This window comes from Ochotona princeps, chromosome 9, assembly GCF_030435755.1.
Source record: "Ochotona princeps isolate mOchPri1 chromosome 9, mOchPri1.hap1, whole genome shotgun sequence".
Taxonomy (NCBI): domain Eukaryota; kingdom Metazoa; phylum Chordata; class Mammalia; order Lagomorpha; family Ochotonidae; genus Ochotona; species Ochotona princeps.
The window spans coordinates 40,209,489-40,236,609 of NC_080840.1; the positions used below are offsets into that span (position 1 = coordinate 40,209,489).

At 40.9% G+C, this 27,121-nt stretch overlaps 1 protein-coding gene across 1 annotated transcript in view; it reads right to left on the reverse strand.

Moving 5' to 3' along the window:
* The window catches only part of PXDNL (peroxidasin like), a 384,948-nt gene that overhangs the window by 59,386 nt on the left and 298,441 nt on the right, over positions 1–27,121 (reverse strand). The window contains 6 exon segments of the mRNA XM_058668897.1: positions 5,681–5,957; positions 5,960–6,633; positions 6,635–7,181; positions 9,726–9,767; positions 9,770–9,882; positions 12,915–13,023. Of these exon segments, the coding sequence (XP_058524880.1) occupies positions 5,681–5,957; positions 5,960–6,633; positions 6,635–7,181; positions 9,726–9,767; positions 9,770–9,882; positions 12,915–13,023 (1,762 nt within the window).

Sequence of the window (27,121 nt, forward strand, 5' to 3'; positions counted from 1 at the left end):
GACTGGAAGATCTAGATGCTAGGTTCAAGTTTGGGGAAGGAATCATTGCAAAGTTTGGCAGAAATCTGTGTAGGAAAGAGAGGAAACAGAGAGAGAGAAATACCAAGTGAAGCAATTATATAATAAAATATTTGCATATGTTTTATGTAAATATTTTAATTCAAGATTTTTTTCAAAGACAACTATACAGCCTTGGATAATAGACAACAGATAACTTGTCCTTGCTGAAGATCAAAATTAAACATACTCCCAAGAAAGTAACACAAAATATTTTCAAAAGAGGACTCAAAACTGCCTTTAAAAACAGGTTCTCTTTGATGGTTTATGCTCACAACTTCACAGATAATTGACCATCACAGTTCATTCATTATATGTTTTGGGAAGAAGAAAAAGAAATGATATGTGTGATTCTCCAGAGCAAGAATAATACCGTGAAAAAACAATAATTGATTTTTTTACAGTTCTCAACTGAAGCAAGTTTTTGAAAACATTTTTGAACATAAAGAACAAAACAATTATTGAGTTCTAGAAGAAGACAAGGAGTCTGCAGCGAATTTCACAAATCCTTTCAATAAACGTTTTGCACCCGGGAGAAAGGACCTAGGAGAGTCGTAGCCAAGGCACCCAGAGTCCACCTCCCTCTGACAGATCTTTTCTGTGGCTATGTCCATCAGGCTTCCGGGTTCCACACAGATGTCACTTAGAGCAAAAGCTTCAGTGTCTGTTACAGGTCTTCACATCCTTGGGGTGGGTGGACCTGAAGTTCATTCTAGGAAAACACTACTTAAAACAGGAGGATTCAGAGCTTTGCAACACAGGTCTGAAAGTCACATGAAACCCATCATTTCTCATGAGGAAATGAATTTCCTCAGTGGGCTCAAATCCAGCAGGCTCTTGCTAGAATGTGAATGTTTCCTCCAAATATCTTTGTTTGAAATTGAATCCATAAGGTGATGGTATTCAGAGGTGAGGCCTATAGGAGGCAATTCATGGGACTATGTTATAGAAGGCTTCACACACAGGCTGGCCCTCTGGCCATCTGTCCTTTCTGTGTAATGAGTACATAGCATTCAAAGACAGAGGCAAAGACACTTTAGCATCTCTGTCTTAGACACAGTCTCCAGAATTGTGCAACCCAAATTTCTGTTCTTTAGAAATTTCCCAGTCTTGGGTATTTCTTTATAGCATCTTCTCTAGGGATATCCCTGTGGCTGGTGAACCCCTTTCCCAGTCCTTGAGCCCCTGCAGGAGAAAACAAGCCTCTGCCAAGTCCAGGCAATGGGAGGGAACAAGAGGGGAGGGGAGGAAAAGGAAGGAAAGAGAAGGGAAAGGAAGAGAAGGGAGGAGAGGGGCGGGACAGGAAGGGAAGGGAAGGGTCATCGTTAAGGTCCTCGCCTTGAACACGCTGGGATCCCATATGGGCGCTAGTTCTAATCCGGGCAGCTCCACTTCCCATCCAGCTCCCTGCTTGTGGCCTGGGAAAGCAGTCAAGGATGGCCCAAAACCTTGGGACCCTGCACCCGCGTGGGAGACCTGGAGGAAGTTCCTGGCTCCTGGCTTTGGATGGGTGCAGCACTAGCCGTTGCAGTCGCTTGGGGAGTGAATCATTGCACGGAAGATATTTCTCTCTGTCTCTCCTCCTCTCTCTGTATATCTGTCTTTCCAATAAAACTAAATAAATCTTTTTTTTTAAAATTCATGAAAAATGCATTTGAAAATAAGTTTATTTGTGTGTCAGAAAATGTTTTAGATCAAGCCGTAGTTATATTCATAATACACAATTTACCAGGTCCCTAACTTGGTTGGTAGGGGCTCAAGTACTTGGGACTACCTTCTATTACTTTCCTAATCTTATTAGCAGGATGCTGAATCAGAAGTAGGATAGTCAGGACTTGAACCAGGTCTCTGATATGGGATGTGGATATCATAGGCAGCATTGTAACCATTTGTTCCACAATGCCCAGCCTTGTGTTGCTATCTTAAAAGCCTCTTCCTCCATCAGAACCCTACAGACCACTGTCTCTCACTCCTTTTGCTGCATGCATTACAGCTTCCACCTGCCAAGCAGTCATCTCAGAGTCCATAGGGTTCATACACCCACTTAGCAGAGCTCTGCTTGTGATTCTAGCCTCACCACTTAAATAAGTAACATGCAAAATAGAGATTTATTTTATATAAAAGAGATGAGTAGTTATCCCTGCAAAAGCTAAAAAAAAAGGGGGGGGGGTTTAGTGCAACATTTAAGACATGGTTTGGGACACCCCGTCCCATAAACTGATATGGGAAAATTCCAGCTCTGCTCTTAATTCCAGCTTCCTGGTAAGGCAGACCCAGGGAGGCATCAGACAATGCTTCAGGTACTTGGGTCCCTGTCATTCATGCAGGAGTCCTGGATTGACCCTCAGCTTCCTGCTTTAGACTGGTACAGTGCTTGCTAGTGCTGGAATTTGACAAATAAACCAACAGACCAACAGATGATGTTCTTTCTCTCCCTTTCTCTCCCTTTTTACTTTGCAAGTAAAAAAATAATTAAAGAAAAAAATAGGGATACTTGGGAAGGCTTGTCGGAAGAAGAGTCAAAAATTGTTGATAATTAGTAACATATTACATAACTAAAAACTACCGGGGAAGAATAAAAACATATGGAGGGAATCTGTCTTCATTCCACTGCCTACATGGCGCATTCTTATTCCATAACAAGACAAACTTGTTGATGAAAGATGAAAGATTCAGTGTGGGCACAGCTCATGTTAGGATAGGTAATTCAGAGCTATTGTTAACAATTCATGCCCAAGGTAGTAAGAAAATGCACTTTTGTCTTTTATACAAGTTGCAAAACTTTTATTATTCTCATTTATATAAAGTCAAAATATGAAAAATATGGATATGAGTTAGTTTTATGATTCCCTGATTTTGCCGATTATTACTCAGTCTACTGGGACTGCATAGGATATGCAGTGTCTAATACTATAGGTCATTAGGTACTTTGTTAATTCTTGTGAACTGAACAGTGAGGCTTAGAAAGAAATCTATAAAACCATACTTAAAAGTAATACAAACAAGCAAAGATGTAACTTGACAGAGTAAAGATATAAGAGGGGTTGTCAAAACCTTGTAAGTGCATTACAAAAATACTGCAGGGATTTCAGAATGTATTGAACCACAATAAGCTTTGCTTTTATCTCTAACTTTTTCCATGAATATGTTGAAATGCATTCATGCTATGTAAATTAGGATATTTAAAGCACTGAGCTCTTCATCAGAGTAATCAGCTTCCAGGAAAGGGCAATCTACAGATTTCAAGGTCAACACTGAGGAAAAAAAAAAAACAATCCCAGTGCATTTATTTTATGCTTAAAGCAGAATGAATCTGAGGCTGATATTTCACAGATTGGATGTGAATCCAAGGGAAAAGGCAGGCATTCATGATAGTCTGAGCAAAAAGCAAGGAAAATGACACACTGCTTAGGGTGGGTCAAGATTCCAAAAGCTTCGGGGAAGGAACAGGAGGGAGGCTGGGCATGGAGAGAGGCAGACACAATGAGCAGCTGTCAGCAGAGGATACTCCATCTCACACTAGAGCCACAGGATTTAGGGAGTTTTGGGGACAGGCAATGTTTTAAGTGGAAACATTCTTGGCACTCAATAATTTGCAATGGATTTGCCAGTTGTGAAGTGGGACTTACAGAAATTGTACAAGATTTACTCAGTCTAACCTGCCAGCCCATAGGCAAGATTTAAAGTCCCGGTGGGTCTGTATTACTGCCACAAAGCTGTCTAAGCCACCCTTGCGTTTCACCTGTACTTCTCTAGTTACAATGACATCTTGCTGCTCTCCTCCCTTCCTCATGGTACATCTTCCAAATTCCTCCTGGGCCCCTTGGGAGAAAAGTCTCCCCGTTAGGTAACCAGTCTGCTTTAGTTAGACCTTGAGTAAAAACCAATTTCCCTTGTCCAGCCCACAAAGTCCTTTGAGAAGTGCTTTCTCTCAGTTCTTTCCTTCTTCCTCTCGGCCCACTCCTTTATACCAGGCCCTTGCTCACCATCCCACATCATCTAGCTTTTTGCACTAAGGAAATTCCATGACAGATCAAATGGCATCTTTGATCAGCTGCCTGCTATTAACCCTTCATGCACCTCAATTCTGTGCTCTGTGCTATGACAGTATTTCTTTCCCACCTCTGTCAAGCGCATTTCACACAGATCATAGTAGCTTCCTGCCCGTCCTGCATACTGTCAAGCTCTCTGCTTTTGCACTGTTGATTCATGCATCAAAGGTCCCCAGGCTTCACACAGTGGCTCCATTTAGCAGGTGTGCAACACAGGAATAGCCCTTGTGACTGAAATAATAATGTCAGAATAGGAAAAAAAAAAACTATGCGAAGTCAACATTGATTGATGACTTGTGATATAGCAGGAACTAGGATAGGAACTTAATATGTTTTATGCAAGTTAATAATTAAGCAAAGCTGAGGTACACTCCTTTCTCATTTTGTGGTTATTCTGAGGTTCAAAGCTGTTTAGTACCTGTCATAGACCCTACATGGGAAGAGATCATGGAATGATGATTTGAATCCATTCTATATGAATGCAAAATTCATATCCTTTCCAATAGAAACTTTCTTGAACTTGCATGATATTAGTGTTTTTAATTACTACATTATGCACTGTCACAGATGTTTTAAAGCTTTATTTATTCATTTGAAAAATGGAGTGATAGGGAAAAACAGAGAGAGGGAAAGAAAAGTTGATACACAGATGAGAGAAAATCTTCAACCGAAGGGCCACAAGAGGCCACAGGGGAGTGGGGTGGACCAAGCCAGGAGCCAGGAACTCCCTCCATATCTCCGCCATGCATCTGCTGTTGCCATCCCAGCCACTTCAGCAGGAAGCTGAATTAGTGGCAGAACAACCAAGACCTGAACTGGCTCTTTGATGCGGGAAGCTTATATCACAAGCAGCAGTTTAATCTACTTTATCACAATAATAGCCCCAATTTCAGTTTTATATTCCACATAGATATGGACAAATTGTCATGGAATTAAAGTACTTATAGTTTTACAAGAAAAAGTGGGATGGTATTTGCAATAGGCTCCATCATTGACAAATAACTTTAACCTTCTTGGAAAGATGCCATGGCACTGGATCTAGTAGTCCATATGATGTTTGCCCTCTATATTTAAGCTACTGCAGAAAAAAAAGATGAGATATTCTAAGATATAAAAAACAGCTGGAGCTTAGATACGTGAAAAATAATGTTGGTCATTCCATGAAAGCTATTAAAGACTCAGTGAAAAGACTCCAGTTTGTTTTCCAATGACAAACCTGGAACTGTGTGTTCTTTTGACATGCATATTTGTATGTAAATTCATTTTTACTATTTTGTTCCACCTAAGGAAGTCTGTACAATGAACCAGCTCATTTAGAACCATGCATCATATCAGCACAAAGGCCTTGTGGGAATAACGGTAGATGAGGAGGGGCAGGCAAGTTAACCAGATGCAGCAATATTATAGCATTTACAAGATGGAAATTGCAGCCTCTTAGAAATCCTATCTTAATAATAAGGTTTCCAGACCCCAGTTCGCAAGAAAGTGGGTTCTGTCCATGCAAATTATTCTTCAACACTTAAGCCCCTCCCACGAAATGGTTCGAAACCAGGCTTCATATGCACACTTACTTTTTCAGTTTCCTTCGAATCTCTGGTTCTTTAATTTCGTATTGAAGATCCTCAAAGGTCTCCACAGAAGTCAAGTTGCAGAAAACTCTGAAGTCACCATAGGGTGGGATGCCATGGTCACGGCCCCTTTGGATGTTGGTGGCAGCCAGATCCAGGGCCACAGCGTGCTCAGCAGCAAACAACCTTTCAGTAAACTCCAGGATGAGCAGCCTAGAGGGCTCCCGTTCCTTCGCAGAGGTCCCGAAAAGGCCTCGGAGCAGGGGGTCGATTCCCCCTCCTTCAGGATTCGGGAAGGTGCAAAAAACGCCTTGTACAGTGGCAAGTGGCCTTCGGGAATCTCTCCAAATGTGTCGTTTAGCCGATACAGAAGGGGGTTGATCAACGTGTGGCCAAACCAAAAGGCTGCGGTGGCAAAGGCATTGAAGATGCCTGCATTCACGTTTGGGTCATAACCCCGGTACTTCCCCAGCAGTTGCATACCGGGCTCTCCCAGGACTTTGGGCAGCCAGTGTTGATAGGTAATGTGTTGCAGCTCAGCACCTACTACCTTCCTGGCCTCTTGGTACACAGTGTCCCCATTCCAGTGCGGATTAAGCGTAGACAGCTCCATGGCCACCCGGTTGTGTTCACGGAACCAAAGGGTGTGCATGGCTGTGAGCGCCAGTTGCTCATTGGCGCGGTAGTCACCAGCCAGGAAGCAGGGGCTGGTATGGTCCTGATCACCAGTGGCGCACTCTGTCGGGGGTCCCGTGGCAAAAGGGAGCAGGTGCTTTCCAGAGGGGGCCCACCGTAAGCCAGTTCTCAGCAGACCCCCAGGCCTGGAGTGGTCCCTGAGAAGTTGGGATTCCTGTTCCAAGCTCCCGTAGACGTTAGAAGCATCTATGTAGGCTGTGTGCTGGTTGATCTGCTCCCGGGCATACACTGAGTTCATCATCAGCGAGGTCATGCCTGCCACATGCCGGGCTAGAGCGCACAAAGAACATGCAGGCTGCGCGATCACCCCTGGGATCGTCTTTTGGAAAGGCAATAGGGAGGCACGGAGGGTCCTCTGTGCACACAGAGCTGCAGGGCCTCCCGTCCGAGAAGCGCGAGGTGCTCAGTGCTGGCACAGCGTGGGCCAAGTCGTGGTCTAGAAACTGGCCCCACTGCATGAGCATATGAGTGTACCAGTTGTCGGGGCTTATAGTCGGTGTGCCTGCCAGCTCGGTGGACACCAGCCTGGCCGGCGGGAGTGGACACCGTCCTGAGCTCGGGCGGCACCCAGCTCCACGCGGCGAGCCTAGGCCATTCTCATATGCTGGTTGCAGTATGCGCACGAAGGCTGTGCGCGCTGCGCCCCACTCGGGTCTCCGCAAGTTGTTGCATGTACCGTCTGCGGTTCGGTACTTGAAGTGGAAGCACATGTCCGAGCAATTGGGTCTACGCCTGTGGGCTGTGCATCCCGATAAATTGGCGATGAGGTTGAGGTAGTACGGAGACACAAGGTCATTGTAGCGGAATTCTGAAATGTGGAGCGCAACAGCAGTGAGGAAGCTGTTCCAGGAACAGCTCTCCCTGATGTGCAAGGGCTATGAAAATAGTCTACAAAACCTGTGAAAATAGCCTAACCTTGAATACATCAGAGCTGTGAATAATCAGAAGTTTTTGTAGATGGATAAAGACAGTTTGATGGCTCATCCTGCCGAACGAACTTCACACCCTCTCCTCTGTGGCTGGCTGGAACTCTCCCAGTTACATCTTGGTATTATAGGAATCCAAAACTTACCTCATTATCATGTTAACCCTTCACTCCCAAGGAATCTTGGAAACCAGGTACCATCCATAAGACCTGCACGCTTGCATGGGTAACATGCATGCCTGTCCCTATTTGCATAGGCATAACCTTCCCAGGACTTCCAGAGGCCTAATGAACATATATGATTGCCCTAAAAGCAAACTACATAAAACTCGTCAGTTGTCATTACTTGCATAGTCTGTTATTTTCAACTTGAACATTACCTTGCTCTTGAATTGTGCCACTCCAATGAACTCTTTTCTGCTCACAGCTTAAACGATTTTCCCTGTAATTCCACTGACATACACACTAGACAAGCACTTTTGGGTAATCTGGCTAATTATTCTGTCAATAGCATTCCATTAATTCATGATAGCACACTCTAACACAACGGTGGGGAATGGTTATAATAGAAGTCTTTTTGAAAAAAAATTTGTTTGAAAACAGTTATGTACAGATTTGACAATTTTGCACTAAGGGTAAGGATCACTTAATTGAATTTTTCAAGAAAATTTTTCAGGTACTCTCAAAATCATGGAAACATTAAACCTCAGTTCCAAAAGACAGTATATTCACACTAATAATGTGTAACCTTACGGGCTGGGCTAATGGCTGGAATTAACAAGATGGAATAAGAAACATGTGCCAGGATCCTTCTAACTAGAAATATCATATGTAATACTGGTAGAGATTTAAAAGACTCCTATGGGATTGTCTTGTTGCTGTTGTGTTTCAATGGTGTTCCTATTTCAGAAATATTATAAATTTTGTCATCCCACAGGACCAGATCAAGCATGTGTCAGTGCAGATTATGTGAATATTAACCTACATCAAACTGGACAAGGTGGGATTAAACAGTACTTTTCAACCTTATTACAAACTGTCATGCCGGGCAACACAATGCAGGAAGTGCCTCAACATTTAATGGTACTCAAAACTCCCTGCATTTCCTCCCAGTACTGAAAAGACAACTCACTAAGTGATGCATACTAAGAGATACTATCCCAAATTGATCATCAGAATTGGCAAATCACAGCAGGACCATTTGTCCTGTGGCCATGTCTAGATCCTTGGATATCTTAATCTTGAGTATTATAGCACATTTCTGTATGCCGGGAGAAAAGCATCTTTAATTTTACAGATACATAAAAATGCACAGCATTTTTCCCTTGGAAAAAAGAGTTAATGCTCTTGTACCCTTCAGGTGAGAGGGTATACTGAGTTTGATAATGAACCTTCAGAATATCTCAAAGTTTCTGTAGATAATTATTGTTTTATATTTTCTATCTGACATAAGATTAATTTATTTCTGAAAATCATTTCTTCTCATAGAGTTGTGTGGGTAAAGCACAAAAGATGATCAGGGAGATCTATACATCTCTTTAACTAGAAGTGAAGGTAGCAGGGGGAAGACTGGCCCACGACTAACTCAACATCCGGCAGGATTCAACATCAAGTATCTAGAAGTTAAATTGAAGTGCCAATATGGGCTAGCATGGAAGAATCCCTGGCTATTTTTATTCAAAGACATTTTGAAAGCTGAATACACAAAGGAAAACAAGTGATTGTCAGATTGCTTTGAAATCATTGCACAGAAGAGATAAGGATTGGGTCAAGCATGCAGATAGACTTCCCATTCAATTGTTGAGCTTATTTTCTGAATAAATAAAACAATAAAGAAAGGGCAAGTCAACAGAATTTATTCCACTCACAAGGCAGATAGTACACAACAAAGAATCACAGTCCTTCTTTTCATGTTGAAAAGAAAGACTGGGAAAATCTGTTCACTGTATGTATTGTCTCAGTTGACATTTACCAAGCAGATGTCTGATTCTGGAGAAAGATGCTCCGGAACCTGAAGACAGCAGCACAGGGCTCAGAGTGAGCAGGAATGCAAAGGCTGCAAGCTGTAGAAGAAGATTCAAGAACGTTCACCGAATGACCTGAATGATCACAAAGATAAATGGAAATACATTCCTACAGAGATGAAATCCGACTCTACAGGCAGTAGTAATATTTTTTGAATTAGACAAATTCACATAAAATAGGTCCTGCTAATTTGTTCAATGATCCTATAACTGGCAAAAGTTGAAGCAAGTTTGAATATGCATTTATAATTCTTACATTTGACTGTGTTCCCCTGGAAGACATCTGCATTTATTCGGCAAGATTGTAATTAGTTAGTAAGTGACATGGTGTTCTAGAGGGAAAAAAAAAATAATTCAGCTGTGCTAGGGATAGTGGGCTTAGCTCAGAAGCTTCCTGGCTGACCTCTGCCTTCCAGATCCACAGTGAGCCCTTGCTTCACACGGTCCTGATCAGCTGCAACGTCTGCTCGAAAATCTCCCCTGCTCTCGCTGTCTCCACAGTAAATGGGTCACGTGGATACTGAAACTGGGCCAGTAGGTCACTAGGGGTGCGAGGTTTTCTGCAAATGACAACAGACATGAATCTTTGCAAATCGATACTTCAGAATCCATAAAGTTTACCTGTGTGGCGCCTTTAAGAAGCTTTTACCAATCATTCCAGGGGCCAATCTCTAGAATGTAAGCTCCACACCAAAATAGTGGGTTCCTTCCCATGTTATTACCAGGGGGATACCAAAAGCCAATCACAGTGTTAAACTCCAAAAGTACGTTTTTAATGAATTAATAATATGCACCAACATTTTCTAGAACACGTAGTATCTATGTAGGGTTTATAAGCTTCATGGACTTTAGGGACAAATGCTCTATTTGCAGGTTGCAGTATTTTCTATCTGCCTTTTCCAGAAATGTGCCTGGCTAGAAATTTTCCTCCCTCTGACATCTGAATGCACAGCCTCCTGAAAGCTTCAACAAGGCACCACCCCAACTTCTCGCCACCTCTGTGTCTGCATGTTTAAATCCTCAAATTCACCTTGTCTATAGTATTTTCTTCTATCTTTCTATCAAATTCATAATGCAGATTTTGTTGTTATTCCAATTTTATAGACAAAAAGCCCAAGATACAAATATGTTGGATCCCTTGTTTAATATCATAAAGACAGCAAGTGACTTGGAAAAGATTCACAATAGGTATACAAATAGACTATGTGGTCGGGCCGGGTTTGATCGCAACAAAACCAGTGCACAATATGGAATGCCAGGGTGAGGTTGCCTGTACTGGATTTGACTGCAGCACCCAACCAGCACGTGTGAGAACCAGGAAGGGAGGGGCAGAGCCGGCAGGGGGATTAAGGGGCTGGTCCCCTCGCCGGACAGCTACTCCCACTGGAGAGCGTGGGCTGGGATGGGGACAGACCAGACTAAGCAGGGCTACAACACCTGTGCACCACATGTAGACTAGATCAGGGAAAAGCCAGGCTGGGCAGATTATCCCTGCTGGTGCAAGCCTAAATTAGAGTGGGTGAGGGTTGTTTGGGCTTAGCCGCAGCATCAGCTGGCAGAAGCTGGCACTGGGAGCTAATTCTGTCAAGTCAAATCACAGAACCACCCGAAGAGTGCATAAACCAGAACTGAGAGAGACCCAGGAGGGAAATAGTGGGTTCCCCACTCTTGGGTCACTACTCCCACGGGAGGGCATGAAAACTAGGACGGGGGCTGGGGTGGCTAGACAGAGAGGCACTCAACAACAACTGTAAGGGCTGGATAGTTGAGTTGGTTAGATGGAACTAAGCTTTAATACCCATTGACAAGTACAAGAGCCAGATGGGATGTGGGACAGACTGGACTAGTCTGCTGTACATACTGGCAAACCAGGGTAGGGTGTGGGCCTGGTGGGGCTTATTGTGGGTCACCCTGACTAGGCTGCAGCTCTCACTGGTTGATGTAAGGGCCAAGTATATGCTGGACAGAACCAGGCTGGACTGCAACACCCACTGGTTCTAGTGCAAGCCGGGACTGAAAACAGAACCAACCCAGCAATTGCAACCACCAGCTGATCATGGCGATGGACTGTGCCGAGCCCTGTGCTTGCTAGAGCATACAGGAATCTGGTCTGAGAACACATCAAAGTTTCTTTGGAGATCTCCCCAATCGAACTGCTGGACTCAGAACCCTAGCTAAGAAAAGACAGAGGACAGAACAAGTCAATCAACCACCTCAGCTATATGTTGGCAGCGAAATACTGGACGAATGAAGACTCTATGATGGACTGTATCAATCAGTGGATTCTGCAATGACCTAATCGAGGTGGGAGTGGTGAAACTGGCAGCGGTTCATAACTGGAGAACTATTAAAACCACTTGAGCAAGTATCTCAGAGCGTGCCCCACATTCGGGACTTGCGGTGGGTGGGAAACTGGGCGGGGCTTCTCCCTCAATATCCCCCTTTACCTCATATACATGAAGGAAACAATATGGAAAAAATAGTCTTACCCACTTCCCTATAGCCCCTGAACCTTTTTACCATAATTAACTATGTAAAGATTGCCAACAATATAATAAAAAAAAACAAATAGACTATGTGGCTCTGTAATCCAGGTTCATGACCACCAGGCTGTGCTTTTAACAGATAAGCAGAAAGTGAAGCAATACTTAATTTTAAGAATATTTTTTGACAAAAAATGGAATATGGGATATATACATCATTTGGTTGTGAAAACAATCACCTGTTAATATATGCATATTGGTTTTGTAAATGTAAAGAAATTTGTACTAATTTGAGGGAATCTCAAATCTAAGGATTGAAGATTGTACTAACTTGAACATTGCACTGACTTGAGGGAATCTCAAATCCAATTAAAATAAAGAAAAATACAATTGATTTTAAACAACTCATTAACCTGTAGGATACCCATGTATGTCAAATTTATGGTCATGATTTTCAATTTACAGACTCAGCAGGAGCTATAAGTCTTACACTGTTTGGTGGATCCTAATGTGAAACCACCCCATTGCCTGATACCTACTTTTGAACTGTTTGGTATAGATCCATGCCAGTGATTAGGTTCTATGAGGGAAAATGTTCCTTCCTTGTGAGGCTAGACTGACAGTGAGGCTACATGGTAATATGTACACAAGGACTAGACCGCATACTCTTGGGGTGGGAGATAGGACAAGTAGTTAAGACATCAGTTGGGAAGTTCAGATCTCATTCAGAGTATATGGATTCAGTTCTAGCTTTGCTGCCAATTCCAGCTTACTGCTATTTTGTACCCTGCGAGGCAGCAGGTGATAACTGAAGTTACTGAATTCCTCCCACCTACATGGGAGACCTATATTGATTTGTGGGGATACTGGATTCAGACTGACGCACTACTAGCTATTGGAGGCTTCCATTATCAGCTTTTCGTGGCTTTGAACAAGTGAATCAGAAAACAGGAGCTCAGTCTCTGCTTCTCTGCTGTCATGTATGTAAAGAGATAAGACAACTTGTCACAGTTTTATGCACTTTACCTGTTGTGATTTACACAGATTATAAAAACAAGGTTGAGCATAAATGAAAATAATTTATCGATCAAAATAAGATAGGTTCTTACTGTGCAAACAAATATCTTCGTGTAGAGTTAATTGCACTGCCAACCCTCTGTATAGCATCGAGAACAGATGATTCCACAAAGTCGTCGCCAGCTTGTTTACCATGTGTTGCTTTGAAAATCAATTCCGTGATTAAAAATATCAAACAGACCTTGAAGTTAGGAATTATATGCTATAAATGGCATTATATTCTTAAAATGAAAACTTTTAAGCCAATAAAAATGTTATACAATTTCTACATGATTATGTCCATTTCAGAGAAGTAGGTAATTATCCCAAAGCAAAGCTTCCACTGGCAACAGCAATGTTATTTAAAGAACGAAAGAATTCAAAAATCTAGCAAAGCTATGTGAAATATTTCCCTTTTTACAGCACCAATTCAAATGGGATCCAATTTTGTTAGCAATTTATCATCTTGGGGAAAGTATGAAATGCCTATCTCTGCAGCCACCTTGCTTTAATGTTAAACATTAAAACAAAGTAAATTTTATCACATTCCTTAGAGGTTTCTGGAAGCAAGACATGAACTCTCAGTAAAACTTCAGTGAAAAATAACCTATACTGTTTCTATAGCTGTTCAACATGTCAGATTTCTGCAAAGTTGGATTATTGTAGACAATTGAAACTATTCACTTAAACTAGATTTGATTAGGTCCACCACAGTAAATGTCCTCCATTTGACAGTTTATGACTAACCTTGACATAAATGCAAAAAGGGGGATTATGAATAAAGATTTAAAGCTTGTAAAAGAAAAATTATCAAGTAAATCTATAGTATTTCATTCATTTTTCAGAAAAGAATAAAAAACATGTGTGACATTTAAAATAGAAACTTGTAAGTACTTTGTAAATATCAGAAGGAAAAGTAAAGCCAGCTTCAAAATTGGCGTTTGAAAAAAAAATGTCTTCTAGGGAAAATGAGAGATGAAAATCTACAGAATCATAGAAACGTATGTGCTTTACACATTATGAAAACTAAACAATGGGTGGGCATTTGGAAGAGCAGTTAAAATGCTTCTCGGGATGCATGCAACCCAGATTAGCACGCTTAGGTACAAATCTCAGTCCTCCTTCAGATTCCAGCTTCCTGCTACTCAACACTGTGAGAGGCAGCAGACAACAGGGCAAGGACTTCAACCGCCATCCCCCACGGGAGAGCTCTGCACTGAGCTCCTGGCTTGGATCCACCCCAGTCCAGTGACTGCAGGCCTTCAGAGAGGCAACCAGTGGATGGAAAATGTCTCTCTCTCTGTCTCTCCCCCTCTGTCTCTCCTTTGTCTCCCTGCTAGTCAAACAAAATGAGAACAAATAACTGTTTGAGTTAAAAAAAAAAAAAAAGGAAAGCTTTACAACAAGGACTGAGAGGGACATGAATAAGATAAAGCTACCACAGTGGAGTATGAAAGTATCACAGGAGGCAAGTAGAAACAAAGATAAGCTGATTTCTGTGCAGAAAGAACATGGCAAGTGATTTAATGATCTTCACAAAGTTTAAAGAAAACATGTGTTAAAAAAAATTAAATGGATTTCAAACATTTTTCCACTAATATAAATAGATTTCAATTCTATTTTCTCGCAAACTTTTGATGTGTATTTTACACATAAAATACAGTAAAGTATCACTGAACATGCTAACCTGACTTTTATTTATTGGAAGTTTTACTTTCAACATATTTATAACATAGCCTTGCTGTTGTGTTCTTTGTAAGACTAACAGGAAAGGTGGCATTTTCAGAACAGCGTTGGGCTGCTCAGGCGCACATTGCAGCCATCAGCACAGTCAGTATGGCAGGTGGCTCAAAAGCCACCTCAGTTTAAATGATCAGAATCAGTGATCAGAAAATTAGGAGCATACTTCCCATCTTTCTGTGCAAAATTCTGCAAAGGAACAGGAGAATTAGATCATTTTCCCTGGTTAAGTTTCACTGTTAATCAATGTTAGAAAAAAAAACGGCCTTTGGAGATTTACAATAAACACATGCAAAGTGATGTTGGTGGAGGCTCAGACTGTAACATAAATGGTGCAGCTGCCACCTTCAATCCAGGCGTAAGACACAGCTGCCGGTTCATGTTCCAACTGCTCCACTTCCAATCCAGCTCTCTTCAATAGAGCGTAAAAATAGGTCAAGTGTGTGGACCCCTGCCCCACATGGGAGACCTGGGTGAAGCTCGTGGTTGCTGGCTTGGCCTGCTACTAGACATGGCAGCCAAGTGAGGAGGGAACCAATAGATAGAAGCCCTCTCTCTTGCTTGCTCTTGGTCTCTATCTCTTTCTCTCTCTTCCCCTCTGCTTCTGTAAATCTTTCAAGTAAGTAAAGCAGTGCATATTTTAAAAAATTATGTGGCAACTATCTGCCTTCAATCCCATCCATATTTCTATGTGACTCTGCCTTTGCCACAGAAGTAAAACACTGCGAAACCGCAGAAAAGGGCAGGTTGGCCGTGCGACTGTCCATGGCTCTGTGTACACACGACACGGGCCTGGCTGTGATTATGTGTACCCTGCGGAGTGTCAGGAATATTGGCTTGGCGTTACTGTCACCTTCTTTGCAAAATACCTGCACCTCCACAAACACACAGTTTCTTACAATTACCAACAGGATTTTAAAGTATTTTTTTTTTTTTTTCATTTTGTGGGAAAACCTAGCAAGATGAAGTGCCTATCATAATGAAACAAGCCTTATCATATTCAATCTTCCCCTCAAAGGGTAACAGCAGTGCTGACAGCGTAAGGGTTGTCCTCAGAAACCAGACTCACTTCTCCAGCATACGAACTGACAGTAATGGCTGTTTTTGGGAAATCAGTTTCTCTCAACACCAGTGAATCTGTCACACTCTTCATTCTGCATCATTAAACAAATAAAGGCTCTCCCTGTCTTGCTGAGAGCTTTGCAAAGGAGCAGTGCCATCTACATAGCTTTTAAGGTTTTTGGTGTTTAAACTAATACTGTTTTGATTATGTATTTTCCTTATAATTTCTAAACAGTCCAAACACTCCATCAAAAATCTGAAGAAGAAAAAAAAAAGCTCTTATCTGACACAGAAAATGATTCCCAGAATTTGGAGAGCACCTGGCATTTTTCAGGATAAAAGTAAGTGTTTGGGCCCGGCACAATAGTGTAGAGGTTAAGGTCCTCGCCTTGCCTGCGCCAGGATCCTATATGGGTGCTGGTTCTAATCCCGGCAACCCTGCTTCCCATCCAGCTCCATGCTTGTGGCCTGGGAACGCAGTCAAGGATGGCACAAAGCTTTGGGATCCTGCACCCAAGTGGGAGACCCCAGAGGGTCTCCTGGCTCCTGGCTTCAGATTGGTCACTTCCAGCTGTTGCGGCCACTTGTGGAGTGAACCATCAGACGGAAGATCTTCCTCTCTATCTCTCCTCCTCTCTGTATATATGACTTTCCAATAAAAATAAATAAATCTTTTAAAAAAAAGTGTTCATTGTAGACTTTGAGTATAAAATGAGGGAAGATATATTCAGTATGGTCAAATGTATAAGATGCTTGTTCCTACATGATAGATAGATACTGTTGCTCAGAGAAATAAAATTATTTTCTCATTCATTATATTATTAAATTGTGGCCACATGAACACTATTGACAGGTTATCTATTAACTAATACATAATTTAACAATACCATGTTTAGTTCAGTAGCAAATAGAGTAAAATTAAGAATGGAGTAAAATCACAACTTAAACAATTACTGGGATGATCTCACATCGGGGCACTTGTGTTCAGTTCCCAGTTCTAGCTTGTGGTCCTAGCCTCTCGCTAGCACAGACTGCAGAGAACAAGACAGGTGGTTGGGTTTCTGAAATCCATTGGTGGTAAGTGGGTCAAATTTCCAGCTCTGGTGCAGGCCTAGTCTTGGCAACTATTTGGGGGAATGAATCAAAAGATGAGGTCTCCATCAGTCTCTGTGTGTATGTGTCACCTCTGACAAATAAAGTAAATGAAAACAATTTACTTTTCAGTTTCATTTCATTGTAGGTTTAAGTAGAGATAATTGATTTAAAATGTTTGGCACCATTCTAAATTAGTCCATTCAGAATGGCACAACGATCCCAGTAGTCTAGCAACAGATAACCTAAAAATAACAAAAAAAATTAAAATACCAGCTAGTCAGTGAATTGTTTATTCATAGATTCAAAAAATGACTAGAAGCTATAAAAATGAAAATGCTAATTGATACACAACTAGAGATTTGGAACACTCAAGAATATTGACTTATTTTTATTAGTCAATATTTATGTAAATTTGAGGCTACTTAATTAGCTTCATAGTAAAGAGCCTACTAACTTAAAGGTAGCTAATGCAATCAAGAATTTTCATTCCGTTCACTTCAAAAATAATATACTCGGTTGAGGATACATTGTCAGTGGAAGCATCTTAAGCCAGCCCATAACCCTGAAAGTTATTGCAAATCCTAAATTAATATGGATCAGAGGATGAACAACAGAAGCAGGAGGCAGGGGCAAAAGGTAGTCCTTGGGAGGAACCCTGGAGATGTAAGAGTGGACAGGCGGGAAGGCAGGAGAAAAAAGCAGGAATCCAGGATTCCCACTTACACTCACGCTGATGGCATTAAAGGGATGCTGGGGGGATACAAGGCCTTGTAGAGAAGACAAGGAGTTCATTTTATTAATCTGTGTGTGTGTGTGTGTGTGTGTGTGTGTGTGTGTGTGTGTGTGTGTTTGAAGGTAGGTGAGAGATAAAGAGATCTTGGACCTTCTGATTTGCTCCACAACGGCAAGGGACAGCAAGGGCTGGTTCATGCCATGGTCAGAAGCCAGAAACCCCACATGGGCTCTGAAGTGAGTGTCAGGAGCCCAACTACTTGGATCACTTCCTCTGCTTTACCAAGTGGATTCACAAGGAGTGACAGCAGAATTGGAGCAAGCAGGACTTGAACTAATACGAGACGTCAGAGTCACAGTGCTGGCTATGAGTTCATTTTACAGTGTGTTCAGCATCTCCTACGTATAGTTTAAAGGCCTGCCAAATGAAATGTACACCAGACATAAACAAACTCAGAATCATTGCTTAGCTTTAAATTAATTACTGTGTCATTTAGAAACAGCATGCTCATGATTATTGTGCTTCAGATTTTTCATTTAATAAATTTTGTGCTACCTTCACACTTTTTATCTTCTCTATATATTAAAGGTCCCAAGTGGCAAAATGTCCGTCAAGTAGCAGTAGGTATATAGCCTGATGCTAGAATGTCTGCATCACACCTTAGAATGTACTGTGCCAACCCTGGTCCTGCCTCCTGATTGATTTCTGCTTCCTGCTGACAGGAACCCTAGGAGGCACCAATAATGGCTGAAGTAGTCAGGTTCCAGCCACTTCCACAAGAAACCTGGGTTGAATTTCTTATCCTGTCATCAGCCCCCTTGCAGTGGTCAACACTCAGGAAATGAACCAGCAGTTGGGAGAGCTCGTTCCCTCTTCCTCCACCCCACTTCACTGTCTCTTTCTCTCATTTTCTCTCACCATGTCTCTATGGCTCTAGCTTTTAGTGTGTGTGTGTGTGTGTGTGTGTGTGTGTGTGTGTGAGAGAGAGAGAGAGAGAGAGAGAGAGAGAGAGAGAGAGAGAGAGAGAGTGTGTGTCTGCCTCCAAAATATTTAGGTAACAAAAATGTTTATATCCTCCCAGATAGATGTGTCATAAATGTTTCCTCACTACCTATGGTAGTATATTAGGATTCTACTAGAGAAACAGACATTATACACCAAGAGGAACTTATGAGAGTGCCCACCTCCACTTCAGTAAGAAAAATAAGAAATTAGATCTGCAGAACAGTCTGACGACTTAACCAAAGTTTTCCACCCAACTGTCTCATACTTCTAATGTTTCAGATAGATATCTTACTTGCTCGGTTAAACGAAACCATTTCACAAGCAAAAAACAGTTGTACTTCACAATATTCCATAGTATGTCAATAAATGAGGGAGGCATTAAAGCAAATCATTCTTGAACAAGAAATGAATTTTCAATATAAAATTAACAGTGCAAAATTCAAATGTTACATATTACCTAGAAAGAAAGAAATGCAAGATGTGAATGTTTTCTGTTAATATGAAATACATTAAAGACATATTAAATATTAGGTTTGGTTTCCAATAAAGTTTCAAGCTATTAAAACTAGTTAAAAGGTATTAAATCTAAGAAAACAAAGAGCTTATTGAATAAATTACAACTACAGAAACACTTTTTTTCTTTTGGTGTAATAAAAGATCTTCATGAACTATCAGGTAATGAAGCACATGTTTTATAAACAAGTGTAGTTGTAGCATTACATAACTGTGAACTGGAAGCCACAACAAGGAACAGTCCCCTACATACACGGACTTTCCTTAAATGACACTGACCTAGTGAATAAAGGAAACTAAGCCATGAAATGTTCAAAAATGTTATTTTATATTAGCATATTTTCTCCTCTTCTGAAAACAAATACATACTGTTTTCTTAAATTTTAAATGTATCTAACAATTTTAGATGTGTGCCCACTCTTAAGCTGTAGTTTACAATGCTCACATCCCATATCCATCCTCCTACTAATATAGCTGAAAGGGCAATAAATGGTGGCCCAAGCATTTTTGGTTCCTGCCACCTATATGTAAAACCTAGACGGAGTTCCTAACTCATAATTTCACACTGACCCGACTCAGGCTGCTGTAGTCACTTCAAAGTGAACCAACAAATTAAAGGGCACACAAATCTCCTCCCTCTCCGTCTCTGTGTGTAGATATATGTGAGTGTCACTTGGGCTTTCAAATACATAAATCTGCTTATTTGAAATGCATAGTGACAGAAAGACTGACAGAAAGAGAAATCTTCCATTCACTGGTTCACTCTCCAAATGGCAGCAAGGTCTGGAGGGTGGGCCAACCCAAACCCAGGGGCTGGCAGCTTCACAAGTCTCCCACATGGGTGGTTCAGGGCCCAAGGACGTGGGTTGCCTTCTGCTGCCTTCTCAGGCGATTGTGAATGAGCTGAATCACAAATACATCAGACAAGAATGGAGTTGGCACCCACACAGAATGCCAGGATTGTGGGCAGTTTAACTGGATGCACCAAAACTCTGCCCCCACGTTTAAAAATCTAAAACAAAAAAAATCAAAAACAAACAACCAAATAAAAAGTTTTTAAATGTGTGTTCTTGTTAGCAGGGTGTTAAGATCAACCACTACTATTGTGTGCATATCTATGTCTCCCCTTAAGTCTGTAAGTAATTGCTTCACATAGCTAGGTGCGTTTGAATTTGGTGCATATATGTTCACAATGGTAATTACTTCCTGATGGATCAGTCCCTTCACCAATATATAATGTCCTTCCCTGTCCTTTTTGATGTGTGTCAGAGTGAAGTCCACATCATCTGAAATTAGGACAGCTACCCCAGCCTTTTTTTCTCGTCCATTGGCATGAAATATCTTTTTCCAACCTTTCACTTTCAGTTTCTTAGAGTCTTTTCTGGTTAGATGTGTCTCTCATAGGCAACAGATAGTTGGGTCCTGTTTGATAATCCATTCTGTTAATCTGTGCCTTTTGATTGGTGAGTTCAGGCCATTTGTGTTAAGAGTTAAAATTGAGAGGTTGTGATTTTGCCCTGCCATACTTGTTTTTGTGGGTGTTGATATCTGTGTAATTGCCCTTCCTTGTGTGGACTTTAGTGGAGACATCTTCCTGTTTGCCATCTTTGCTTATGTTTCACCTCCTTTTTTTCTGGATTTAGTGCATTTCTAAGGAGATTTTGTAGAGCTGGTTTTGTGCTGGCATATTCTTCTAATTTCTCTTTGCTATGAAAATATCTGATTTCGTTCTCAAATACGAATGAGATCTTTGCTGGGTATAATATTCTTCGTTGACAGTTGTTCTGATTCAGGATTTGGAACAACAATAGACAGATAAACAAAACAAAAACTCAACAAAGAAACAACAGAGCTCATACAAACAATAGAACAACTGGACTTGGTTGACATTTACAGAACTTTTTGTCCTAAGGCCACAGATTATACATTTTTTTCAGCAGTGCATGGCACCTTCTCCAGGATTGACCTCATGATAGGACACAAAGCAAATCTAAATAACTTCAAAAAGATAGGAATCATACCATATACCCTCTCAGACCACCACGGAATGAAATTAGAAATCAGCAATTCAAAATGCCCAAGGAAATACAGAAACTCTTGGAGGCTGAACAATATGCTATTAAACGAACAATGGATCAGAGAAGAAATTAAAGATGAGATCAAAAAATTTATGGAAACCAATGAAAACTCTGACACAACATTCCAAATCTTGTGGGACACGGCCAAAGCAGTGCTACGGGGTAAACTCATCGCAATTGGAGCTCATGTCAAGGCCCAAGAGAGGCGCCAAATACAGGAACTAAACACACACCTCCAGGAATTGGAAAAACAACAGCAGAAGAGCCCCACACACAATAGGAAACAAGAAATCATCAAAACAAGGGAGGAAATTAATCAGATAGAAATAAAAAAAAAAGATACACAAAATCAATGAATCAAAAAGCTGGTTTTTTGAGAAGATAAACAAGATAGACACCCCACTGGCCCAAATGACAAAGAAAAAACAAGAGAAAGCAAGAATTAACAGCATCAAAGATGAAAAAGGCAACATAACAACAGACACCACAACCATTAAGGACATAATTAGAAATTACTACAAAGCACTGTACTCCAACAAATCAGAAGACCACCAAGAAATGGAAAAGTTCTTAGACTTCTACCACCTGCCAAAACTTAGCCCAGAGGCAACAAACGACCTGAATAAACCCACAACTGAAGCAGAGATTGAATCAGTGATTAAAGACCTCCCAACAAAGAAAAGCCCAGGCCCAGATGGCTTCACTCCAGAATGCTACAAAACATTCTTAAGAGAACTAACCCCAATCCTCTACAAACTCTTCAAAACAATAGAAAAGGAAGCAACCCTTCCAAACTCATTCTATGAAGCCAACATTACCTTAATCCCAAAACCAGACAGAGAACTAACAGAGAAGGAAAACTACAGACCTATCTCTTTGATGAACATTGATGCTAGGATTCTCAACAAAATACTAGCCAACAGAATTCAAAAACACATCAGACAGATCATTCATCCGGATCAAGTAGGATTCATCCCTGGAATGCAGGGATGGTTCAACTTTCAGAAATCCATAAATGTGATACACCACATCCAAAAACTGAAAAACAAGAATCACATGATAGTATCAATAGATGCAGAAAAAGCTTTCGACAAAATCCAACACCACTTCCTACTAAAAACCCTAACCAAGGTAGGCATAGATGGAAAAATCCACAACATAATTAAAGCCATATATGAAAAACCCAACGCCAGCATCATACTGAATGGAGAAAAACTACAACCCTTCCCAGTGAGATCTGGAACAAGACAGGGATGTCCACTTTCTCCACTACTAGTCAACATAGTCCTAGAGGTACTGGCTGAGGCCATAAGACAAGAAAAAGAAATCAGAGGAATCCAAATGGGAAACGAAGAAGTCAAGCTCTCACTATACGCAGATGATATGATTCTTTATGTAGAAGAGCCAAGAGACTCAATACAGAGAGTGCTAGAACTTATACGAGAGTTTGGTAGAGTGGCAGGATACAAAATTAATGAACAAAAATCAACAGCCATAGTGTATGCAAACAGCCCCAAGATGGAAAAATATTTAACCAGCAAGATATCATTCAAAATAACAGAGAAAAGTATGAAGTATCTGGGAATAAATCTAACCAAAAATGTAGGAGACCTATTTGAAGAAAACTACAAACTACTTCAAAAATAAATTGAACAAGACCTCAAAAGATGGAGTAACATCCCATGCTCCTGGATAGGTAAAATCAATATCATTAAAATGTCTATACTGTCAAAAGCAATATATACATTCAACGCAATCCCAATCAAATTGCCCAAAACATTCTTCATGGAACTGGAAACAATGATCCAAAGGTTCATCTGGAAACACAAAAAACCACGGATAGCTAGAACCATCCTGAAGAACAGGAAGTTAGCAGGGGGAATCACAGTTCTGGACCTCTGGACATACTACAGGGCAGTGGTTATCAAAACAGCCTGGTACTGGCACAAAGATAGAGAGGAAGATCAATGGAGCAGAATAGAAACACCAGAAGGGAACCCAAACAGGTACAGCCAAATAATCTTTGACAAAAAGACAAATGTCAATCCAGGCAAATGGGAAGATCTGTTCAATAAATGCTGTTGGGACAACTGGTTAATAGCCTGCAGAAACCAAAAGATAGACCCACATCTCTCACCACACACTAAGATCAGATCTAAATGGATAACAGATCTAAACCTACATCCAGAAACCTTCAAACTTTCGGAAGAAAATATTGGAAATACTCTGCAAGATCTAGGGGTAGGTCCTCACTTCCTAAGAAGGACACCAAAAGCAATAGAAATCAAGACCAGAATAAACAAATGGGACCTCATCAAACTAAGAAGCTTCTGTACAGCAAAGGAAACAATCAACAAAGTAAAAAAGCAACCCACAGAATGGGAGAAGATCTTTGCACACTACATAGATGATAGAGGGATAATCTCCAGAATATACAAAGAACTACAAAACAACCAAAATGTCAAAACAAACAAGCCACTCAAGAAATGGGCAAGGGAAATGGGCAAACACTTCACAAAGGAACAAACCCAAATGGCAAATAAACATATGAAAAAACGCTCAAGTTCCCTGGCAATAAGGGAAATCCAAATTAAAACATCAATGAGGTTTTAACCCCTGGATTGGTTCTCTTCTGAGCCCCGACCTCCATTGGAACCAATGAGTATTGCATCTCTCCCCGGCTCTGCCCATCACACACTCGTCCCTCACCTAAACCAGTGGGAGGAGTGCTGGTCGGGTGTTGCATTCCCTACTAGCACAGGCCATTTCACCTTGGCATTTTGTGTTTTGTACTGTTTTTTTTTTTGTTTGTTTGTTTTTTTTTTATCGCAACCAAACCCGGCCAGGCCCCCACACAGTTTCAGCACTTGGGCTTGCCAGTGGATGACGTGAACCGACTCAGCCTGGTCTGCCCCAACCCGAGCCAAGTGTATTCCAGTGGGTCACATTCCAAACCCTCTTCTGGGTTATTTACCTCCATGCTTCTTGCGTTTATTTGTAGAGTCAGTGTCCTGTCAGAGGAACTGTTCAGGTTCCTCCCTCCGACACCTTCATGGTGTCTGGCTTCACGCATTCCAGCAGGTCCTTCAGCCAGCTCCGCTCTTCAATCCATTCTGGTTCCTGCTGTTGAGTTTCAGCCCAGCCACGGCTCGTCCATACTCACGCGTATCTCATACCATCAGCTGATCGGAGTGATGAACGGTGGCGGGCACTGTGCTTACTAGTAGTGCATGTAGGAGCCTGGACTGGGAATGCCTCAAAGTTTTTTTTAGGGGGATTCCCCTGAACAAAATGGAGGAATCAAAGCATTAATCAAAAAAAGATGGAAAATGGAGTAGATGAATCAACCACCTCAGCTTTATGCTTGCAGCGGAAAACTGGACAAGGGGAAACCCTAAGACGGACTATGTCAATCAGTGGACTCTGCACCAGCCTCATCATACCTGGACTGTTGCTGGTGATATGTTGGAGCTTCTAATTGATCGAGGTGACGCTCTGCTGGCTCTGCCTACAAACCTGAGAGGGCCTCCCTAAGAGGCCGTTGAACTTGAACTGGACAAGTGGGATGCTGGACTCTGTATGGTGTAAACTTTTAATTAGGGAATCTCAACGGAACTTGAGCTGTGGTTATGCATCAAGGTGAAGGAATTCATGATGGGGGAAGGGTTTGGGGTGAAGGGGGGGAATCCCAGTACCTATGAAATTGTGTCATGTAATGCAATGTAATTAATGAATAAATGAATATTAAAAAAAAAACATCAATGAGGTACCACCTAACGCCAGTAAGACTGGCCCACATGAATAAAAGCACCAACAACACTTGTTGGCGTGGTTGCGGGCAAAAGGGATCCCTACTCCACTGCTGGTGGGGCTGCAGGCTGGTACAGCCTCTATGGAAATCAGTATGGAGAATATTCAAACAACTCAAATTCAACATACCGTATGATCCAGCAATAGCACTCCTAGGAATATATCCAGAACACTTGTTTTATGAGAAACCAACATGCACTCCTATGTTCATAGCAGCACAATCAGTAATTGCAAAAACATGGAAGCAGCCAAAATGCCCATCAGCAGAGGATTGGATAAGAAAGCTATGGTTCATCTACTCCATGGAATACTACTCAGCTATTAAAAAAAACAAAATGCAGTTCTTTGTGGCCAAATGGGCCAAACTGGAAACCATAATGCTAAGGGAAATGAGCCAATCCCAAAAGGTTAAATACCACATGTTTGCCTTAATTTAAGATGATATGATGTTATGTATAACATGTTAGGTTATGTATGTTATATGTTGTGTAGAAACTAAAATTGAAGTATAGGTGAGGTGGTCACAGAAGGTGGTTAAGAACTTGCATTTAGTTTTAACATATTGGTTATTCATTACTATGTCAATTAATTCCATAATGATGTAAATTTTTGCTGATGGTATGTTGGAGCTTTTAATTGGTCGGGATGATACTCTGCTGGCTCTGTCTTCAGACCAGAGAGGGTATACCTAAGAAGCCGTTGAACTTGACTGGACAAGAAGATGCTGGACTCTATGTTTGGTATATGCTTGCAATGGGGGAATCTCAACTGAACTTGAACTGTGGTTATGCAACAAGGTGGAGGAATCCACCATGGTGGGAGGGTTTGGGGAGGGGTGGGGAGGACCCAAATAGCTATGAAACTGTGTCACATAATACAATGTAATTAATGAATTTAAAAAAATTAAAAATTAATGCGCGTTCTTATATGTTTTGTGTGAAAATTCCAGCAATGCAGTGTGTTACCGTGGAATTAGCTATAATTTTCCATTGATCGATAAAAAAATGCCCCAGGCTAAATAAGAAGGGGGAGAAGGACAAGATTCTTGGTTCACTAAGTTACAGTTTGTTGTATTACAAAATCTCCATAGGTTGATTTTATGTTTTTTTATACAACAAACAAAATACTATACTCACTACTCCTTGAAAATCTAGTATATTCACATATTTTCATCTAAATTTTCCTTTTAACATACTACATAAAATGATAATTACATTATTTCTGTTAGCAAAGTGAATGGGGTTTGGATTTTTATTTTTTTGCTGTAACAATGGTGTTTTTGTGTGTATGAAAGAGCAAGACAGGCAGGGAAAGAAAGATTTGTTCAATGATAAGGATTTCTGGAACTTTTAAAATATAGTGATGCCAACTTAAATTTTATAATAACATTTTTTTCAAGATGTTTCAAGAATTTTTTTCCACAGGTCTCATAAATTGTTGAAGAGCAGGAAGAGAGCCCATAAATTTATAAAAAAGGAGCTCAACCACCATAGATTTCAAATCAACAAGGCTCACAGAGAATAAATAACAGAGTGTGACTAAGATTTTTGTAGCATCAGGAAATTCTATATAATGAAGATTTTCTAACTATTAGTATAGACATTTGCTAGTTACTAAATGACACTGTTAGAAAATTAAGAGTGCATATATGGAGAATATATTTTTCACCATACAGTGCATAACTGGATGAAGGCTGACGCATCACAACTGGAAATACACATTTGTTCAAAAATATGCATACACAAGAAAGTTATAAGTTTGATATTTCAGAAGAATATGCAACAGGGAGAGCATCAAACTATTGATATCATAGGAAAGTGGAACTATCATTAAGGATATGATTTGATAAGCAAAATGTTCATCATTGATGTGTTACTCAATTTCTTTTGCAGATTTCAACAGCTGGAAAAATAAAGGAAAAAAATAAGTTTGCAAAACTTTATTTATGAAATCTTCCTGTGTCTATGGAGACTTGAAAGACAGGAAAAGCCCAGAGCAGCCCTGCAACGCTCTTAGCTAAGTGTATTTATTTTAACTGCTAGCAGAAAAAACTTTCAAAACCCTGGGGCTGGCACTGTAGCACTGTTAAGCCACTATTGGCAATATGGGCATCCCATATGGGGCTGCAGCTTCTTCTCTCTTTTTTTAAAATATTGAAATATAAATAGAAAAAAAATTTCATGGATTTCAATGATGTAATTCTAACAAGATAGCCATACTTCCC